A 23,229-nucleotide genomic window follows, 5' to 3' on the forward strand; every position below is an offset into this window, starting at 1 on the left:
TGCTATGGGTTACAAGATCTGGTCACTTCAAGTTTCCTTTAACCAACAATTTCAGAAATTCATACTTTTTGTGCATTTCTACACAGCGTGTTTCCAAGGGAACTGAAAGAGGTGTTCGCCTCCTGGAGGCAGGAGTGCAACAGCCGAGGGCGCCCCGATATCAGCGAACGCCTCATTAGCGCCTCCCTTTTCCTGCGCTTCCTCTGCCCGGCCATCATGTCCCCATCCTTGTTCAACCTGCTCCAGGAATACCCGGACGACCGGACGGCGCGAACTCTCACCTTGATCGCCAAGGTCACCCAGAACCTTGCCAACTTTGCAAAGTAAGTGTGGGCCCCCTCCCCTTCCTCCTCCTTTCCCTGGGGCCCCTGGATGCACAGCTAATCAGATAGGAACAATTTGCTGTGGGAAGAAAATCAATGGCCCTCAGTCATATTGAGTTTTAATCTTCCCCTTCGCTCTGGCAATTACACTTCCCCGTGTCAATTTAAAGAGGCAGGCACAATTAATAATGCCCATGGGACAGATACTTAATGGAACAGCTCTGGAGGAAAACATAGTTCTGCACTGGGCCAGGTTTAAAGGGTAAATAACTTTTTAGCAGCACTGAGCCCTGAAGCAACTAAGGACTAAAATGCATTAGTCATGTGATAGTATATTGTAAAGAGTTATATTCTGAGACAATTTGCAAACAGTTATAATTTTTTATAATTTTTTTATAATCTACTGCCATTTCAGCAATCTGGTTGCTAGCGTCCAAATTCCCCAAGCAACCATGCATTGATTTGAATAAGAGGATGGAATATGAATAGAAAGATGAGTAATAAAAAGTAGCAATAACAATGCATTTGTAGCCTTACAGAGCATTTGTTTTTTTTTACATGGGGTTAGTGACCCCCATTTGCAAACTGGAATGATACAGAAGAAGGCAAATCATTAAAAAAACTATAGAAAAAATAAAGGCCAATTGAAAAGTTGCTTAGAATTAGTCATTCTATAACATACTAAAAGATAACAAAGGTGAACCACCCCTTTAAACTAAATGACACCCTCATGTTGAGGGTCATCTTTAAGAGTTGTTGTGGCCCATTCTACAGTAAGTGGCAGCTACAGACCCACAAACCCTCTTTGTTCCGGCACAGGTTTGGCAGTAAGGAGGAGTACATGTCGTTCATGAATCAGTTTCTGGAGCACGAGTGGACGAACATGCAGAGATTCCTCTTGGAGATTTCCAACCCGGAGACCATCTCCAACACGGCCGGCTTTGAGGGCTACATCGACCTGGGACGGGAGCTCTCCACTCTGCACTCTTTATTGTGGGATGTCATTGCACAGATGGACCAGGTATTAAATGCCACCCCCAACAGTGTTTTGTATTGGCATATATATCTGCATGAAGTGCCATATTGTTTCCCTTAGACAGTACAGTATGAGGGTATAGCTTATTGTGTGCCCAGAACATTCCTTCTCTGTATATTTGTATTTATACATATGGGAGGAGGAGGTGCCATATTGTCTCCCTTAGACAGTACAGTATGAGGGTATAGCTTATTGTGTGCCCAGAACATTCCTTCTCTGTATATTTGTATTTATACATATGGGAGGAGGTGCCATATTGATTCCCTTAGACAGTACAGTATGAGGGTATAGCTTATTGTGTGTCCAGAACATTCCTTCTCTGTATATTTGTATTTATACATATGGGAGGAGGGAGGTGCCATATTGATTCCCTTAGACAGTACAGTATGAGGGTATAGCTTATTGTGTGCCCAGAACATTCCTTCTCTGTATATTTGTATTTATACATATGGGAGGAGGAGGTGCCATATTGTCTCCCTTAGACAGTACAGTATGAGGGTATAGCTTATTGTGTGCCCAGAACATTCCTTCTCTGTATATTTGTATTTATACATATGGGAGGAGGTGCCATATTGATTCCCTTAGACAGTACAGTATGAGGGTATAGCTTATTGTGTGTCCAGAACATTCCTTCTCTGTATATTTGTATTTATACATATGGGAGGAGGGAGGTGCCATATTGATTCCCTTAGACAGTACAGTATGAGGGTATAGCTTATTGTGTGCCCAGAACATTCCTTCTCTGTATATTTGTATTTATACATATGGGAGGAGGAGGTGCCATATTGTCTCCCTTAGACAGTACAGTATGAGGGTATAGCTTATTGTGTGCCCAGAACATTCCTTCTCTGTATATTTGTATTTATACATATGGGAGGAGGGAGGTGCCATATTGATTCCCTTAGACAGTACAGTATGAGGGTATAGCTTATTGTGTGTCCAGAACATTCCTTCTCTGTATATTTGTATTTATACATATGGGAGGAGGGAGGTGCCATATTGATTCCCTTAGACAGTACAGTATGAGGGTATAGCTTATTGTGTGCCCAGAGAGAGAAGGGTTAAACTGGGATGAACTTGAGCTTTTGACTGAAGGGCAGCCTCTAGTGGCAAGAGTTATTAACAGTATGTCATTTTTTCAATTACCTTTTTGGCAATTTTTTTTCCCATCTGGAGCTGGTGTAAAACCAAGACCACTTTCAAGCCCTTTACAGTATCTTTAATTTCTCCAATATAGATTTCAGAGATTAATAGTTATGTACAACCATGTCATTGCTATTGACAGCAGTGTTGGTCTGGCCAGTTCTGTCTCTAAATACAATGAAACAGAAATCAGCTTTGAATGTATCTTTCCAGGTCTGTTAATAACTGGCTCCTGATACATTGTTTCAAAGTACCAGGGGAGGGACGAGTAATGGCCAGACAGACGCTGCTTTCAATAGCAAATTCATTTACACGTAACTTTACAACCATTGATAATAACTAATGAGTGCATACTGCGAAGTTGCTTGGAATCACAATTTCATTCATGACCCTGAATTTTATTCTGGAGGATTACATGGCCTTTAAATATATAAAAAGTTATTGGCATTGCAGTTCAGCCCTAGGTGCCAAGGCTATGTTTTAGTTGTAGTTCACTAACCCTCTTCTCCCTGCCACTTCTTATAGGTTACAGTCTCCAAACTTGGGCCACTGCCACGTATTTTAAGGGATGTAAATACAGGGTTGAGTAACCCCTCCAGCATCCAGAGCTCCATCTCAAGCGAGCACTCGGCGTCAACGCCAAACGCAAGCAACAGCATATCAGCCGGCCTACAGAAGATGGTAATAGAGAATGACTTAACGGGGTAAGAGACAACATAAAACGTAGAAATATACATATATATACCCCCTTATGATATTATAGATGGCGTCGGTTTCAAGGCACACAATGGGCGGAATTAAATAACATGCTTTAAACCTCGCTGGGAATTTCTACCCCTCTTTCACCCATAATGAAATGTAATTACACCGATCTAAAGACCGACGCTAAATTCTATCTACATTGTACTTAACAATTTAATTAGGAGAAAGTCAGGAAGAATGAGGCGGGTAGGGGCTGTCTGGGTAAATCATAGCTTTTATCCCTAATTCTGCTCAGCATGTGGTACAACTGTTTAAAAACCTATTTCCATTTGACACGAGCTCAGAGGGATAAGTACAAAACGCCGCGTGCGTTGATGAGATTCCTCGTTTATTCCCTTTGCACTTGGATGTCAGGTTTTAATCCCTCGCTTAGCATCGAGACAAACAAAAATCAGCCCTCCTAAAAAGGAATCATTGGCCAACCGGCGTTGACCGATAGAAATGCTATTTAGCGGCCATCTTGGGTTTTTTTGTATCCAACATGGGCCGCAGAGGTTTGTTTAACTAATGGTTTCTTTGTAATGCAGTGTAGCGTTTAAAGCTGGTCTCCCTCTGTCTATTTATTTCCCCTTAGTCTAATAGATTTCACAAGGTTACCATCTCCAACTCCTGAAAACAAGGACTTATTTTTTGTCACAAGGTCTGCTGGGGTTCAGCCCTCGCCAGCAAGAAGTTCCAGCTATTCGGAAGCCAATGAGCCGGACATGCAGATAACTAATGGCAGCAAGAGCTTGTCAATGGTTGACCTCCAGGACAATCGTGTGTTGGACATCGGCACCAACACTTCAGGCATTGGGGATTCTTTAAATGACAGTCAGACATCTTTTAGCCAGCTGCAAGCAATATGGACAGCACGGACACCACAGGGCAATATAATGACAATGACCACAGCTAGAAGAACAGGACAGACCCCGACCACTCCAAACTCAGACACGACACCGAGTAGACCACAGCTATTGGCACCTTTATCATTCCAAAACCCCGTGTACCAAATGGCAGCAGGTTTGCCAGTTTCACCACGGGGCTTAGGGGACTCTGGATCAGAGTGTCATAGCTCCCTCAGTTCCCATAGTAATAGCGAGGACTTAGCAGGAAATAAACATGGTTTTATGAACCCTGGGAGCACAGAGGATTTCAGTAGGCGATCTGGAGATATGTCTAGGTCTGGGGATATGTCTAGGAGGCAACATTCCTTATGTGAAAAAATTGGTCAACCTACAATGCCACGACAGAACAGTTCAGGCCCTCAGAGGCGAATAGATCAACCACCTCCTCCACCACCCCCACCAATGACCAGGGGAAGGACACCCCCAACGTTATTAAGCACGGCAACATACCAGAGACCCTCTAGTGGCAGCATGATGTCATCTTCTCCAGACTGGCCAGGCAGTGGTGCCCGTGTGAGGCAACAGTCGTCATCCTCCAAAGGCGACAGCCCCGAGATGAAACAGAGGACACTGCATCATAAACAGGTAAGCTATAGTTTTTGAATTACTCTATTTCCAGCTGGTGACTACTCAAGCCGATGATGATTGTTCTGTAGTAGCTTGTAGTTTTTAGTAATGGGTGGAGGGCACACCAATTCAGCAAATGCTGTAGGTAAACAGTGCAAGAGGTGCAAACATCAAAAGGGTACCCCTTTACAAAGGCTTACGCCGAAACGTTGGGGCCATTCTCATACTGGTGGTAGGTGTATCTGCTCCTTGCTGTATAATTGTAATACTTACTGTTTACTGTTATGTAATTGTGGCTATGTTTAAACGTTAGGTATATACCATGTAAGCTTATGTATTGTATTATACAGGCCTACTATTGTGGCTTTGTGTGTATTATTTGCATAAACAAGTAAAACTTTATTTTAAATATACCATACTTGCCTTCTTTTGAGTGTGCATACCTATCTATATATTGTAGCTTGTAGTTTTGCTTTGATAACAATTTACAACAGAATGGCAAATGTTAAAATGGATAGAGATAGGAACTTGAAAACCTTCTTGACATGGAGCCCTCTACAGAAAAGGTAACTCTTGAGTTACCAATACATTATTGATAAAGAAACACTGGCTTGTTTGTCATTTTGGGTCACCTCAACCACAAACAATTGAGCCTTGGCCATTGTTTCGGTCTTGACAAAGGTCATTTGCCCAAGGTCGCCTTGGAGCTTGTAGATACTAGACAGTAGGAATATTCTGTATTATTCTGTATCTCGTGTTTGGATTGGGTCAACTCGTGGTCTTTTATGAGTTCTTATCAAATATTGGTATTAGGTGGAGTATCTACTCATGGTCACATGAATCCTTAACTTATCAGGTGATGAGATTAAGTGGGGAATCTATACTCATAATGTCTCATGATTCCTTTACTTATCAGGTGACTAGGAGAAAAATCTACACATGATATCATAATTCCTATACTAATGGGATTATCTGGAGTATAAATATATGGTATCAATTCCTTTACTCATCAAGAGATGGGATTAGGTGGAGATATATATATTTATATGGCTTCACAATTCTTTTACTGATCAAGTGACACAATTAGTTGAAGCATCTACTCATGGTCTCAGAATTTTTTTACATGTTGGGTCTCTACTCATGGTAACTATGGAAACTGTAAAAAAGAAACAGAGTGGGTCACATACAAAGCCAGACCTCTTACTAATTATTGCTTACATTTTACACCTCAATATTTATCATTTAGCAGTCATAATCAATCTATGTTTCAATTGTAAAGGCACCAATGCCCTTTCTTCTCTCCATGTTGAGCAGAATTTAAACAGATAGCTTAAAGAGCTGCCCATGAGTATGTGGTTGACTACGTGCTTTTACTATGGACTACACTAGTGATGGGCGAATTTGCGCATTTTTGATTCGCCGGAAAATTCCCGAAACTCGCTAAATGGCAAAAAATGTGCGAAACGGTGCCGGTGTCCATTTTTTTGACGTCGGCGTCCATCTTTTTGGCGAAAATGCGCCGGCATCCATTTTTTTTTTACGCTGGCGAATTTTCACTGCCATTTTACGAATTTATTCGCCGGCGGCGAATCATGCAAATTAGCCGCGAATTTGCGCCTGGCGAATAAATTCACCCATCACTAGACTACACAGTATATTGATTTCATTCCAAAGTTCCCAAAGCATCCCATCCAGTTACCTTGCAGATTTCTGTGTTTTTTAAATTATTTTCATTGTAACGTGGATACATCTGGCAGGGGAGGATCATTCCAAGAGCGAGCAGAGATAATTCAAAACATAATATTCCCCTCCGGAGGCAGCATTTGTCATCTTGATGATCAGAGTTGTGTGACTTTACCTTAATTTCCTACACAAATTGTCCTAACAATGGTCCTGTGCAGTGACATAAATGAGAAATAAATTCCACGAAATTGAGCTCATTTGATCTTTGGTTATCTGCCGTGCTGTAATTGATAGACAGAATGGAAGAGCATGCTCGGTGGAGACTAAACAAACTTGCACTAATAGGGATAAAGGCCTCTGCCACTAAAGTTACTTCTTTTTAATCACACTTTAAGAAAAAGTGTGGGTTTCCTTACCCAGTGATTTCCCAAACCCATGGAAGAAAAACCAACTTACAAACAGGGTATATTGTTTCTGGCGCGATCCAAAGAATCCAGGTATGTAAGAATAAGCATTAAAGGAATAGATAGATAGTGCCATAGCACAGTTGTCCCCCAGAGACACCAGAAACTCCTGGCAACTGGCCGATATACTGTACACATCAAAATGCCTTTTTAATAATTAAGAATGAACACTTCAGCAAGAACCAGCTAATCGCCCATGAAGTTAGTGAGCCATGCCATCACGAGCCGTTATTTGGTAGATAATGGACAAAAAGCTGAGCGTTCTATCCTTATTATCATGGGCTGTCAAAAGAGAAATGGTAAACACGCAGGTTATTAATCATGCCGCTAGATAAGATGGGAATCTGCCCGGCTCTACTTGCTTCAAGGTCATTCAAGCAAATGGACAGATTACTCCTGGGCCTTGAATTTCCCCTCAACTCAATGATGTTAAAGGGGTGCATCACCTTGCTTTGGGGAGAAGCCTCATTTCATCCCAGTTTTAACCTCAGTGTTACTTGTAGCACCAATTGGATGCTGGTGCCATTCTTTTGGAGCTTTACTGGATGAAGTATCTTGAAAAACTGGCTGATGACCTCTAATTAGCACTACAACATTTTCATTTTGGACCTGGTAGCGTTAACTGCACCATTGTTATGTGTAGAGGTGGCAATCCTCTGTAGCAGTGTTCCCCAACCAGTGACTTGTGAGCAACATGTTCTCATCGACTCATTGGATGCTGCTCCCAGTGGCCTCAAAGCAGGTGCTTACTTTTGAATTCCTGGCTTGGATGCAAGATTTTGTTGCATAAAAAATGTATGGACTGCCAAACAGAGACTTATGTAGGCTATTAATACACTTAGGGCTACCAAAAATCCAATCAAAGCCCAAAGTCAGCACCCCCAAACATTTTACATGCTTGTGTTGTTCTCCAACCGTTTTTAGAATTTGATGTGGCTCATTGGTGAAAAAGGTTGGAGACTCCTACTCTACAGTATCCAGCACATTGGCCTGTGGGCCGAACAGATGGATACAGTATGAGTGGCCACCTACCATTTTTCACAAACAACTGCGAACTGCAAGATCTAAAAAGGAGCCAAGATTCCTCTTCACTTGCCCATCGATGTCTGCAGACAGTCAGAGGGCTGTATGGTCAAAATTGGCCAAATTTCCCTAGCATATCTGGTCATGGCCAGCATGGAAGGAAGGTCACGATTTTCCTTTGATAAAAACAGCCTTATTCCCAATTAGGACAACTGAAGTTGTCATCAAGACGCTGGCCAGAAATGGATTAAACAAGCCATACTGTTATAGGAACAAACCCCAAAAATTATACCATAAAAGAATACCAGCATAGGCATTAAGCACAGTTCAGCAGGAACAGTCTCCTTTGCTCATATGCTATACTTGGATACAGTGGTAGTGAACTTCCAAGAAGAAGCTGGAAATTGTAGTTGTAGATGCTGGGAGTTTACATCTCTGCAGAGCAGCATGGCACATATTTATTTGGAGAATGACAGTCCACGCACGCAAGCTAAATCACGGCTATAAACGGTTTACAGTGTGATTTTATGGTATATGTGCTATTGGGAACGACAAACTGATTTATCTGGAATTGCATCTCCAGCCGATACATCTGATTCCACAGATTTAGCCGCAGGGCTTACTCGTAAATTCCTGACCTTCCCTACAAGAACAACATTGTTACTGAACCCAGGAAGTCAATGAATTTTCATGTTGGAGCCCTAAACATTCCCCCTTAGCTCGGCAGTCATTATAGGGCTGTAGATGTGCTTTATGCCTGTAGGTGCTCCTATCTAACTGGGGGACTTTAGAGGGGGTGGCCCATGGGTGAGGTACCCATGTGCTGGGTGATTTACCTTTAATAAGAAGGATCTTTATTCAGACTAAGTGCTCCTCCATAAGGAAAGTGCGACTGTCACAATGACGCTTGGCCGAGTTGCAAATCTCTCCATTTACTTCTGCAAACAGAACCGTGTCCTGATAAATAGAATCTCAGCCCAATATGCTTTCTGCATGCGCCACTTCATTAAGGGCCGCTATCAAAGGCTATCAATCAGAGTGCAGGCCTTTTGTTTACAGCTATTGATTTATGAGTAATAACTCTCAAGTGTTGACATTGGTAAATGTACCATGTATCAGTGTGTGCACTGTAGTAATCGATACTCATTTCGAGGGCCTTGTTTGGCCAAGAATCCGGCTAATGTGAAGGGAATGGTAATGAAGGGCTGGATTAAGGAGGAATATGGGACAGTTACTTCCTATCCTCCTTGGTTTATTGTAGAACATTATCTGCGGAATATCAGCTCGATGTATCTGCTTGGGTTGAATTGGATGAATTAGCGGAGAAGTATGTGAGGGACAGGCAGAGACAAACTAGTGGTGGAGATATGGTTGAAGCTCCAAGTTACCATACCACCCACCCTTGTATACTCTCCAGGTCCCATTAGACAACCTGATATTAAGGACCTCTCTGACAATTAGATGGAGAAGGGCCTAAATGGGGCAAATTGTTTTTTTTGCCTTTCTCTGGATCAACTAGAAGTTAGACTTTAAAGATTGAACTTGATGGTCGTATGCCTTTTTCAACCTTACTATGTTACTATGTAACAGATGCAATTAAAGGCCTTTGGTAGAAATAAGAAAGGGTTGATGGGAATGGTCTGTGGCTCGAGCCGACTTTGAGATCCACTGGTACGCAAGTTGCCTATTCTAACACCCCCAAGAAACTATGAGGCTGATTTCCCATACTCTAACTTTCACAATTTAGCACCTGTGTTCGTTTAGCCCCATGGCTTCTCTTGAGGTAGTGAACAGAAAAAGCAGCCGACACAAAATTAAAGTCGCCCTTGGACATGAAGTGTTTTCCACTTTCCCTGCAATGACTGAATTGTTCTGTTATCACTTGAGGTATTGATAGCAAAATCAATGGAGCCTCTTAGGCCAGAATGCTCTGCTTAGAACAGGGAGTAAATTAGGCAGATGTCACAGTCGGCACCCTAAAATCAGAACCGATGCTAAGCACCCTGTTCTCGGCTCTTGCTTCCGCCTTTCACCTCGGGAGGAGCCCTCGGCTAATCGGATGCGGCCAGGTCTTATTAAGAGGTGCAAAGCGAAGGGTTCTGAACGAGCAAAGGGGCACAACGGTAAGGCAAAGACTTTGGGCAGAAGGTTGCAGTACAAGGTGTAGACAGAAAGCAAAGTGAAATCAGGCCGGGTCAGAGCAGGCAAAGGTCAAACTAGGAGATCAATCAGCAGGGTTACGGATAGAAGAGTCGTTTACCAGGCAGGGTCAGGATTTCGGAAGTCAGAATAGTCACAAAACAGGCAGGGGGCACAACAGGTATCAGAATCAGACAGGAATAAACTCAGATAGGCACCAAGGAACTCACTAGGAATGAACCTATAATAGGCAACTAGAAAATACAAAATGTGCCTTTAAATCCATTTGAATTTTGCGCCATTGCACGCTGGCGTCAACACAGCGTCCCGGCCGACCCCCTTGCACCGCTAGACCACCAGGGTAAGTGGACACTGTTACAGCAGATATGCCATGGTTACTACTTAATGACACCCCAGGTACAAATGCAAGGACATTAAACTTAAAAGCAGGCCCCTTAATGCTAATTTAGCAGTAAATTTTGCATGTTGCATTAGATAAAATATCTGGCGACAGATGCAGAGCACAGCTCCCGCCATCACAAGTCAAAAGGTCAAAGTGCAGAAAACATGGCGGATTGTACCATGTCTTCAGTGTATATGTAAATGACTTCCCTGGTGCCGTTAAGTTTCTCCCCATGCAACAACCCTGTGTGTGATCTACAGATGTCTATTTTCTAAAAACCTGGCTGAATTGGCACAAAACAGGAAACGTCAATCCTCCTTCTTGTTTCTGAGCAATGCCCTTTGTTGAAGGGCTTCCGAGGTGCCATGTCCAAGCTCCGCTCCTGAAAATTACAGATCATATTGAGAAAATGAGCCAGAATGAGTTATGCACACAGCTCACCTCTCCAGATCTGTTCACTCATTAGTGGCCGCAGCCGAGTTTCCCTTCACTGGAGATGCCGGGGACTGATGAATATTTTAGGCAAATTTCTTCATTAAGTCCCTGTTCTTGTGCCCAGAATGTTTCCCTTCCTTGCATGCTACATGTTTCATCAGCTCCATTCCCCAAGGTGGGAGTGAACTGATCTGGAATAAGACAAGATCATGATTCACAAGCCGGCTGCTGCCTTAAGTTATTCCATTTGAGCTCATTTACAATTTATCCATATATTACTCAGTTCTGTTGCCATATCTTTGTGATGTGCACCTTCTAGATGTTTCCCAGTATTGCCCAAAAGACAAAGGATGGGAACGGCAGATCAGGAACCTTCCACCAACATAACTGCTGGATATCTTCTGCTCATGGTTTCTAAGATTTTATTCAGTTTGTATGGTTCTATTAGGTTATAAGTTCTGCTGAACTTGGATTTTATATGCTATAGTTCACTGCATGTGTATTGTTGTACCGGTCACATAGGGCAGCTTTGGTCCTGCTCTTTGGTTTCCGACGGCTTGCGAGGGAAGGTTTGATAGCTCACCCTGGGAATCTCGTCATCAGAGGGTCATCTTCTGTGCTATAACAGGCCACCTGCTGGGAATTTAGAATGGTTGGCCTTTTAACCAATAAAAATCAGACCATTTGTTGTAATTCTGTTGGTCAAAAAAAACCAAACCTGCGCTGTAGTGGCCAGTTATAATAGAGGTGATCGCTCCACGATGATAGATGCCCACAACATGGAAGATCTATCAGTGGCTCTTGGCAAAGAGTGATATATGGTGTCCAGCTCAGTTGTAGACATGATGTAGCCTCTAGTAATGGTGGATAAAATCAAGGGCCCCCAAATCCTGTGTCCTTCCATCTATTGATAAGCTATTCTTCATTGTAGTGTTTCAGAGAGGACTTCATGGGCACACCACCAGCCCGTTAGCAATGGCTTGTGCTTACGTATCATTCTGCCGTATTTACCTGGATTCTGTGAGTGTGCTGCTTACCATACACCCTTATTCTCACTGTATTCATATTGCTTAAAAGATAATAAACAGGTCATTAAAAATAATACTTCATTTGGGGTTATAGAGTAATGTGCGAAATGTTTATTCTGGCCCATTAACCAATAGCAACCACTCCGCTTACTCTAACTGAATTTGGCTAGTTAATTCTAACTGCCTTGTTGCTATGGGTTACTGGACCAGGTAAAAACATTGACCATGTTACTGTTAGACCCTCCTACTATGCTGAAATCATATCCATTTCTTTTTTTTTCTTTTTGGTCATTTTTCTTTACTTCATTCATTTTTTTTGTTATGGTTGTATGCTCTGTTTTAGGCCCCCTCACCCGTGAACCCCAATGCCCTGGACCGCACAGCTGCATGGCTGTTGAATATGAATATGCAGCTATTAGAAGATGAAAGCCCTGAGCCAGATATCAAGCACAGGGACAAACTCAGGAATAAGGAAGAGCTCAGCCAAGCAGAAAAGGTAACACTGAAAGGGGTGGAATGAGCCAAATCCCGTGTAGCTATGTTTTATATATTAGTCACTCCCCAGTCATTTAATGATAGAGGCAGGGTCAGACTCTCTGGTGGACCCTAGGAGGCCAAGTCCAACACTATAAAGAGGGAATGCACAGTGGGCAAGATTATGATAACAGAGCTGAGCGGAATTAAATCTAGAGCAGGTTAAGCTTCTCCGGCTACAAACTAGGTTTCTTCTATTCAAAGCTGGGTACATCCCTTGCACGAGCACCTCATTAAATGTAATGAATAAGTTGGAGGAGGGAAACTCTTCCCATAAAAACCACTATCCCCCAGCGACGCGGCTGTGGATTATGCGAGTCCACACAGGAGGAGGGCAAGCTGTCCTTCGAGAGCGGAACCGCATACTCAGTGCCTGAGGCTTGGACACATAAAATGTGCATTACTCAATGACTTAGGAAGAGGTGCTGCCTCCTACCAAGTAAACTGTAAACAAACCAAAATGAGAATAAATATAATTGCTCTTTGCCACCCTCCCTACAAACAAGCACTGACTGGAAAATTTCCAACTCCTAAATCGAGTCCCCTCACTTGCTCTCAATTTAGCTGAGATTTTGATGCTTCAGTGGAAGGCTGGTTTTCCCTTCTGGCCTTGTATCCCATAGCAACAAAGTAGCTGTCGGCTTTACTGAAGTTGGCACTTGGGCGTGTGGCTGCCATAGGGAGTCTGTTTCCCATTTAAGCAAATTGTAGTCTTCATTTTCTGGATACCCAGGGATCTGTTGACATTTCCACCTGGTTTCTAATCCATCTGTGTTGGTGGAAAGGTATCAGCTGGGTGGAAAGGTATCAGCTGGGTGGGAAGATATTGTTTTGGTTACCTTTATGTTGGTGCATTCAGACATCTGTTGCCTACACCTATGGCATTCTGTGATATTTTAATAAATAATTTATGACTTGGGACAAAAAAAGCTACAATAACGTGCGGTCTGACTTTCTTGGGACTCTCTTCTTATAGTTCTTGCAGATAAGAAAGTAGGTTTTGTTGCTGTACCACATCTTTGTCAGTCCACCACTATCATTGCCAGTCATGAGCCAATATTTCCCCTGGTGCTTCCATAGACCAAAGCCATGTTTAATCAGTTGGGATAGAAATATCTTCCAAATATGGTAGAGCCTTTGTCTAGGAGCTCTATACAATATCTCCACCGACCTAAACTCTTCCAATATTGGTCCAACAAGAGAAGGTATGAGGCACCACGAGGTGCATCCAGATATAGAGCATGCAGTAGGAATAGCAAAAAGAAGAGTAAATGGCTACTCAAATAATTGATGAGTGAGAGGCATTAAATTTTCATCTTTATGTGATACATTTCCTTCCATTTATCAGGAAGGAATAGAGGAGCGAGCAACGTGATAGACATAACAGATTTCCCCGGTCATTATTATTTAGTAGATGGAACATCTTGACCGATCACAATGCTGCTATAGATAAGACTGAATAGTTAATTGGAGCTATTTTAGGTGGAGATGTCCATATTGTCTTCACTGAACAGCCCATTTAATGGCTTATGCTGCCAATTAGACAGTACATTCTGAGGGCACTCTTGGAACCTTCTGTCTCGTAGGGTGCTTTTCTGCTTTAGTCAATAGAAAATGTCAAGACAGTGACAAGCAATGAGGTGGATCCAAGAAATACAGATGATCTCTGCATAGTGTTTAGATTGAGAACTTTTAGGCTTGGAACACTGGCGAGGGGGGCTCAGTCTAAATGCCAGTTAGGGTAAAATCTTGGAAGAGTGCCACCTGTTTGATCTCCTAAAGCCCAGCTTCCTAAATTCATTTAGTTTGACATTTAGGGTATAAAAATATTTACTGTCCTAGACAGTCTTGTAGCTATGGCCCCATGAATAATACTCATGTATCTATAATAGGAATGCACCAAATCCACTATTTTGATCCACTATTTTCGGCCAAATCCTGAATCTTTTACAAAGGATTTGGCCTAATCCTGAATCTTTCATGAAACTGAATCTGATGAAAAGTCACATGATTTTTAGAAATCACAGGCATATGGCTGTGGCTGACTCTGAATCCTGCTGGAAAAGGCAGAATCCCGAAATGAATCCTGGTTTTGGTGCATCCCAAACTGTAACCTTATTATAAATTATGGAGTGCCCTGACCAATGGACCTCCAACAAGGGCTTGAACTGGAAAGGCCTGACTACTTACGGTATACCCTAGATTCCATGTAGCTGCGGTTGTCATGAGCAAATTTCTTACCTTCCTTCCTTCCTCAAAGTCAAGCTGGCTATGCACGGCTGTTGGCTTAAAGGGGTTGTTCACCTTCAGTCAACTTTATTATGATGTAGAGAGTGATATTCTGAAACTATTTGCAATGTGTTTTCATTTTTTAAGGTTTTTTTTAATTATTTAGCTTTTTATTCAGCAGCTGCAATTTTAGCAATCTGGTTGCTAAGCTCCCAATTACCCTAACAACCATGTACAGATTTGAATAAGAGACTGGACTGTGAATAGGAGAGGCCTGAATAACAATAGATGTGTAGCCTTGCAGAGCATTTGTTTTTTAGATGGGGTCAGTGACCCTCCCATTTGAAAGATGGAAAAAGCCAGAAGAAGGAGGCAAAGCATTCAAAACTATAATAAAAAAATAATGAAGACCTGTTGAAAAGTTGTTTAGATTTGGTCATTCTATAGTTAATTTAAAGGTCAACCACCCACTTTAAGTGGGTCTCAAATTTAGTTGGAGTTCTGGACTTGGTACTGTAGACTGTCGGCTAGATTATACACATCAGATCAAATTAGCCATTGTGTGTCCATTGTTATTATTGTGATTTATCTGATGGGGGTATGAAGACTGTATGGGCTAAAGGAGGCATTCAAATGATCAGTCTTTCTGTGAGAAAGTGATTGGAGACATAGGTTGGGCATGATCAAAAAACTGACTTCTGCTTAGTGAGGTGTATGGGTCTATAGTAGTGTGACCAAGAGGAAACTGTTCCAACGTAATGATAACACGCTTCTTCTGCAGACCAGGTTCTAGAGATGGTGTCTGTTACATGGCTGTGTACTCTAGGAATTTAAGTCTATTAACTGCAGCACATTAGCTTGAGTATTGACAAATATTCCTTTTGAATGTTCTGCTTCTATGACTAACTATGGAAATCTTTGCTTGACCCACAGTACCAGCAGGAGATCATGATGTTGCAGGAAAAGCTCAGGCTTTCAAACAAGAAGCTAGAAGAGTATGAGATCCGTTGCAAGAGCCAGGATGAACAAACCCAGAAACTGCTGCTGGAATACCAGGCCAGGCTGGAGGAAAGTGAGGACAGGCTGAGACGGCAGCAGGAGGACAAGGAGATGCAGATGAAAGGAATCATCAGCAGGTACAGAACGGTGAATGGAAAACTAAGAGGGTTCAAATGTCTCAATGTCTACCTTGAGTGCTCGGCTACAATATGCTACCTACACCCCGCAGCACCTATATAAGGAATTTGTGGAAGACTTTCTCTTTAAATGCCTGTAGCGCAAAGGTTCTTTCTCAATTCTCTACGCTTTCGGCTTCCCTTTTAAATGAAGATGAAAAGCAACCCGATAATTCATTCTCTATGGTCTGTAGTTCTGAAAAACTACCTGAAAATTCCCGCAGCCTTAATTGTTAATAAATGAAGCACTCTCTTTCTCTGCAGTTCCTTCTACTGGAAGTAATTCCTGTGACAATAGAATTTTTATTGCCTGGGAACATTCCATCCTCCCCCCCCCCATACCGTGACCTGAGCGTAGCTTATTGGAGAGCCATCCATCATATTTTACCAACTGTGGCTTTATTCCATGCAACATGGCAGTTTGTCAGTTTAGAGATACACTGAATGAATGTAGCTATACTGCTAGAATTCCCTATCGGCCCACATTAACTCCTTTGCTGATATTATACCCAGCAAAATCCGCTTTCTGTCAGCCCTCGGATGCTCTTATAAGGCAGAGAATGAAGGGGAAAATAAATCACCTGCTACTCTAGTTAGGTAATGTAATAACTGGTGCAGAATTAACCCATAGCAACCTATCAGTAGGTAGTATGTTACTGATCTGCTGCTGGGAGGCAGATTGGTTGCTATGGGTTACTACCGGAAGAATAATTTACATGTATTATTATACAGCCCCTTATGCACAGATGTGTGCTTGAGCAACGCCCGTACAAAGAAGTTATCCCCATAGGATTTAATGCCATCCTTTCTCAAGCAGATACATGGGGTGATATCATTTCCTAACTATACACTTTTTAAAAGTACAGATCTCTCTGTGTCACAACCGTATTTGTACAGAGCTCATCCACATCAAGGGCCACATGAAAAAGATTTGCATAGGAATTTGGATCAATGTCGTGCTAAATCTACTATCCTCTCACTTTTCAGGTTGATGTCGGTGGAAGAAGAATTAAAGAAAGATCACATGGAAATGCAAGCAGCTGTCGACTCTAAGCAGAAGATTATTGATGCACAGGTTGGAAAGATGCTATAATTACTAGACTTGATTGCAGAGTATGCAGGAAGCAAATGGTTAGCCTATAAGACAGGGTAAGGCTGAAACTGTCTGTCTGATGGGATAGAAAAGGGACAATCTGCCCCAAGAGATGCTTCACATTCCCCAGATAGGCAGTAAGCCAACAACTGGCCAAACCTGGGCATGTGTGGTCACTTCAAGGACAGAACGATACAGTAATATCGTGGTGGCTAAATCGGTTTTGTGTATGTGATAATTGCTGTAGGTGGGCATGATAGCTTACCTTTAATTATTTCAAAATGGCTTCCATTACATGTAGAAGGTAAGATGGCTTGCTCTAAGTCTTATCCCACACACTAAAAGGCTACACACCCCAATGAAACCCTATATGAAAGATGGTTTCCTCTTAGGGTGGGCAATACATGTAGGAGACAGACAAAGTGTCATTCCTAAGATAAGAAAGAGGATAACAAAGTGTCTTTCCCTAGAATAGGAGTTTGGCAAAGCGAATGATCAACACTAAACTCGTTAAATGTCAGTAAGTGATATTATTCATCAGTAAGAGTCTGCCATGAACTTTAGACCATTGAGAAGGCCAAGTAGGACAGGACCATTTAAACACCTGCACATCCAATTTCAGTGAGTGTTTTTTGAGTGTCGGACGCCCTTATCTTTGTTTGAACAGCATATTCGTTGCCAATGTATCCCCCGTGTCTAAAACGGATGAAATTATTAAACCCGTTATCGTTTTTTCTTGTCCAAAGCTAATTAGAATTCATAATCAGGGAGCATGTTTCTCGGTTCTTTTCTCAGACGAGGCCTATCATCATGTCCTTATATAATTTCATGGATCTCGTTTCGATTTTAATAAGCGGCTTTGTAATTCTTAGACAGTTCTTGGTGCCCTCCCCCTCTGTAATTATGGTAACAATATGTTCATATTAGGAAATGACATTTGTCCGTTATCTCATGCTTGCCGGAAGATAAAGCCAATTTGTTATGTAGGAAACGGCTGGTGTTGCTCTTGTTTTTTAATTTCTCAACTAACGTTTTGTTAATGGTATGACCGCAAATGGATTTCATATGAACTGTTTCAACTCCAGGTATCATGGCCTATTATTCGCTCTTTAGGTCATTGTCAAACTAAGTTCTAATGGGAGGCTAGATGGGATTTTCAATTTAAAATTAACTTTTAGCATGTTGTAGTCTGTGGTCAAGGACATAACTATAGAGCAGTGGTTCCTATAATGTGGGGCTGCCCATCATGGGGAAATATGAGCAGTGGCTGGGGACCTTAAACTTAGGACCAGTTTGGATGATGCTCACCAACCATAGGATAAAAGGACCATCAATGTGATTGTAAAGCTGCTGACTTAGCCTCTCTAGACCAAGTGGACAGCTAGATATCTATCAGGCAGGTTTCAAAATTCCATAGGTTAAATACTGCGTTGTTTGGCTTCCACTTGATGGATCTCCATAATCCCCTATTATGATCCGATTGTTGGTCTGGGTGTTAAATGTTTAAATCATACAAAATTGGCCAGCATGTTGGTGGCCAAATAGCGTAGTCAATGAGCAAAAAGATTAAGGAAGAGTAATGGTTTGCCCACCTAGATACACCTAAAATATTTTTGGTGAAAAGGATTACTGTGATAGAACAACTGATTCACAAATGATTTCTGTAAGCTTGTTATGGGCTACAGGAAGGACAGTAACCTCAAGAATCGAACTCCAAGTAGGACAACCATTACAGAGCCTCCTGCCACTACTCAGGGGCCCAGGTGGTATAGGGAGTCCAAGGGGCTCTGACTAATAGGCAAGTTGTGTGATCTACTGCTAGTTGAACCGCTGTCTCTAGTTAGGAATGATATCTCTGTAACAGCTAGTGTTTTGCTGGCATAGACACAGGACCAGACAATCCCTTAAACTCTGTTCTTGTGTTTCTTCTTTCAGGAGAAGCGCATTGCATCACTGGACGCCGCAAACGCACGGCTAATGAGCGCCCTCACTCAGCTCAAAGAGAGGTACAGCATGCAGACACGTAACGGGATCTCACCCACAAACCCAACTAAATTACAGATCACAGAGAACGGAGAATTCCGAAACAGCAGTAATTGTTAACAAAACATTTTTTTTTTTAAAACAAAATTGGGCAGAGACGCACCCCTGTACAGTAACGAACTCGGCCGCGAGCAGCACTTCAAAAATAAAAATAAACAAACACATACATAAAAAGGATGGTCCTCTTCCCCCCACCACCCTGCACATTTGACTGAAGCATTCTGGGAGATAGCGCCTTTAGAGCCTTTAAAACCAGTGCTTTTGGGAAATGGCAAAAAAAAAATGCAGCTGTATGTGCCATATTAATACATATTTGTATATGAAATTGTCAATGCTGGTGAATTCTTTCAATGTTTAACGTTTCCGAGCAATTCCTGAGCTTTTTTTCCCTTCTCAAACTGGCCAGTAACCTTTGCCAAATTAGCAATTCTTAATTAGGTGGAGCTAAAAAAGCAAAGTCGTAATCCACCTAGAGGTGTTTCCATAGCAAAAATTCTATACGGAACGGCAATGGGGCACGCTGATTAATTCCTCCCACTGCACAGATCCTGGTGGGATTAGATCATACTCCCTGGAAAAAAACAAATTGGGTTCTAAGGTTATTGAGGAATCAGTCTTGCCAACAGTTTTGTTGCACTGACAACTCTTTTACAGTTACCTGGGGGTGATAAAGAGAAAGCGCATGTATGCCTGGGCTCCTTTAATAAAATATGAGGGTCTATTTTGGGCACAGGCGATGACCTGTTTTTTTTCACAATAGCAGGAACCTTTAGGCGTTTATAGCAATGTAATGCACAGAGAGCTTGTTAAGAATTGAGCCGCTGCTGCTGCTATTGTGCTAATTATACCAGCAAAATGTAGAGTGGCAGCTTTTTCCTTAAGCAGAACCCCGGTCTTGTTATCCAAGCAGCGCTCAAAATCAAGCCGCCCCCGGGAACTCATTGTAGAGCTGATTGCACTCAGTTGACTCTAAGTTGCCCTGTGGCATCCGAGGGGGTCAAAATGCCTGTTGCACGTTAAATCTGCAGGGCTGGCCTAGATTTCAAAAACAGCAAAACCTTAAAGGGAATATTCACCTTTATAGAAATATATCCGTTACATTCTTTTGTTATTCACATTTGTACTCAAAGGAGTACCCAAAGGAATCCTAACCAGATAATGGCGCAAATCAGAAACTTTCACATGTTATCCCAAATACCAAATATTCTAAGGAGCATGGGCGGTTGTTACCCCAAAAACAAGGCATTTTGGAAAAATGGATATGTGGTCCTGGGATGACACTGCAGAAGTTTGACAAGTGGCCCCGGCAATCAGGAGAGGCTTATTAAGTTGTTTTTATTTCATTTTCTTTTTATTCATCCTGATACTCTAAGAAATGCGTGGTAGCTAGGGCTGGTGACCCTAGAAACCATATAACCCATTAAATTCCAAAAAAAAAATCCATTGGGTTAGGTGGGTCTAGCCCTATGGAATTAGTAATATATGAGTACTGCAACATTTATTACAAATAGTTGGCTAATCAAGTCTCCCCCCCCCACCGAGTTATTCCATCAGTTTCAGGAATAAACAAAAAGTTCAGCCCCTGGAAAAAATGACTAAAGCAAGTGGTAGAAGCATCATCTGTGTAATTATATACCCCAGACAAGTATGTTGGCCACATACAGTTAGATCCACTCTGGCAGAATTGTTCTTTGGGTAATTTCAATACAAGTCTTAGGGGATGGTTTTGTGTACTTTGGGGATACTAAAAAGTGTCACTCAAGGTTCTCAAAACTGGTTCTGTAAGCCAGTTGTACTTTGTTGACCGCTACAACAGACACATTCAATCAAATATAAAAGTAACCAATCAAGAGAGGTTCTGTAAGGCCTGAACCAACTGTTCTACAGCTCACCCCCAACAAGGAGCTAGTGGAAAGTCTGTGATTTAAGTTGAATTATTACTAGTGGACCAAATGACATTCTTTGAAGTTATTGAACCATGTAGAGGCCTCAACAACATATTTTCCAAGCAATAGAGTTTGGTCACATATGGATCAAGCTGGCTGGAAAATCCCACTGGGCTGTAATTGTGGGTTTATACACCTCCCATTGTGATACAATCCTTAACCCAGGGTTGAATGAAGCAATTTAATTTGCCCCAAATCTGGCAACGGGCAACTGGTTTGGAAACTTTACAAGTGGATCTTACCGTGTATGGCACAACTTTAGTCTAAAATAATTATGTCTCTGATTTCCCAGAGACTCACCACTATTGGGACTTACCAGCTGCCCCCCTCTACATTTGAATGTAACTATCAAGCCATAGAAATACGAACAGATAACAGGTCCATTTCTGCCATTCCCAAGAGGTGGCCATGAGTCATACCAAGGTATAAGATCCCGGGTACATCTCATAACCTGCTTGAGGATGGCAAACTAGGGGAAATATCTCTGACCAGACCATGTGTTGAGTAGGGGAGGTTTGTCACAGAATATAGACATAGGTATTTCCTAGATATGTTGTACCCCAAAGATAACTCTTAAAGAGGAGGAGCCGCTATAACCTCCTAAATCTCAGGCAAACTCAAATGTAGGTTTGGTAGCTTACTGACCAGAACTAGAGCTTTTAGTGGCCCTTTAGCTGTCCACTGTTTGTATGCAATCTGCTTAGCCAGGACTACATGAAACTCAGCTATGCTGCTGTGGGAACCCTAGCGGAGCACAACTTTCACTCACCACTATTACTTCAAGAAGAACTATGATGTACAGTATATCTTGAATTCCTCAGTCTTTACTGTGCCAGCTTCTGTGATTCATAAATGTTCTTTCCTGGGTGTCCACACACACCAGGGGCCAATATTATCCAGTATTGCTCCTTATAAGATGTCTGCTATTGACCATTTCAGTCTTTTTTCATTAAATTCAATATTTATTTAAAAAATAATATGAGAAACAGCTTTTATATAAAAATAAATAAAATGAGTATTTATTAAACATTTTTGTTGTTTGAGAACGTTTTTTGTTTTAACATTTTTTATTTCTTTTATTTTGTTAATTTCTTTATGGTAAAAGGTTTTTATGTTTATATTTTGATGAGTTTTATTTAAAAAGAAACTATCTTCCTTACATATGTGGAGGAGCCAGGGTTAGCCAATTGCACTGCACAAATGAGCTTAGTGCTCTCACAATTTTAAGAGCTTAACTTCCTGTTCCAATCTCTAGCGGCAGCCTCCTATCTAAATATGTTTTCCCTATACTAATGCAGGCATTATGATCTACATGAGGGGTTGAACCTGTTTTTAGGGGTAGTGAAAGACATTTGAAATGAGTAAATATAGTGGGTAGTTTTCTGCCTTTAGAGAACATGCCAAAAGCAATGGCACAATGGGCTTTTTTTTCCCGGTGAATTCATTAGTAACCCCAATATGTCTAAATTTATCCACCATATTTCCAAGTGAGAATCACAACAAACAATCCATTTAGTGCAACTGTCACCAAAAGCAATGTTGGGTATTTGGTGCCCAAGGTGTTTGGCCTACTAAACTATGCATTGGACAAAACATTTGAAAATGTTCCATGTACCATTCTATTAAGGCGGGTTTCTTCCTCCTCAACACACAGTGAAGCTCAACGCCATGTATAGAGTCAACCCTTGGAATACCACCTACTCATATACATACTGATCTATCTAGTTCACATGATCTCTGAAAAAGCAGAGCTCTGAAGATGATTGGGATTGTAAGGCGAATTTCTGCTCTGCTCTAGACGAGTTGCTTCAGGTCAAGTTGAAAGGCTCTCCATTCCCTCTAAAGTGCCACAATTAGTATCTGATGGGAACAAAAACCCTCTGACTAAGCAGGTTGCACCAGAGATCTGTCACGTCTATTGGCAAATTGTTTTGACGTTATAGTTCTGTATTTTGACAAACGCTCAACGCGCAGTGTGAAGGTGTGCAATAAAATTCTCCTAAGTGCGCCACAGCCAGAAGCTAATTAGGGAGCCTCTTCTCAGATGTAATCAACGTAGCCCTGTTTAGACTACAAATTTCTCCAAAACTATTCACGTCCCTTAGGGATTTGCATAGTTAACTAGCAAGCTAGAGATCCAATAGCCATTTCTCTATGTCTTAATATCCATTTTTCTAAAATCAAACGTTGCACTTTCAATTAGTAGAAGACAAAGTGCTCTCTTTAGTAAATTGAAATGAGAATGTTATATGTGATGCTGAAAATTGTATTTGCTAACCTATTTATCATGCTTCAGAATTGCATTTTTTAATGGTT

The 23,229-nt window shown here is 41.7% G+C and overlaps 1 protein-coding gene across 12 annotated transcripts in view; it reads left to right on the forward strand.

The window, feature by feature from the left end:
• LOC108698203 (disabled homolog 2-interacting protein) overlaps positions 1 to 23,229 on the forward strand; it is a 253,072-nt gene that overhangs the window by 221,692 nt on the left and 8,151 nt on the right. For 8 of the 12 annotated variants that reach the window (XM_041572369.1, XM_041572370.1, XM_041572376.1 and 5 more), the window contains 8 exons: positions 87 to 323; positions 1,143 to 1,344; positions 3,028 to 3,206; positions 3,839 to 4,736; positions 12,237 to 12,389; positions 15,590 to 15,792; positions 16,819 to 16,906; positions 18,860 to 19,043. In XM_041572369.1, the coding sequence (XP_041428303.1) occupies positions 87 to 323; positions 1,143 to 1,344; positions 3,028 to 3,206; positions 3,839 to 4,736; positions 12,237 to 12,389; positions 15,590 to 15,792; positions 16,819 to 16,906; positions 18,860 to 19,027 (2,128 nt within the window). In that variant the 3' untranslated portion in view covers positions 19,028 to 19,043. Of the gene's footprint in view, positions 1 to 86; positions 324 to 1,142; positions 1,345 to 3,027; positions 3,207 to 3,838; positions 4,737 to 12,236; positions 12,390 to 15,589; positions 15,793 to 16,818; positions 16,907 to 18,859; positions 19,044 to 23,229 lie in introns of those variants that run through there. The other 4 variants (XR_005963203.1, XM_041572372.1, XM_041572371.1 and 1 more) reach the window with 3 other exon arrangements.

Source organism: Xenopus laevis, chromosome 8L, assembly GCF_017654675.1.
Source record: "Xenopus laevis strain J_2021 chromosome 8L, Xenopus_laevis_v10.1, whole genome shotgun sequence".
Taxonomy (NCBI): domain Eukaryota; kingdom Metazoa; phylum Chordata; class Amphibia; order Anura; family Pipidae; genus Xenopus; species Xenopus laevis.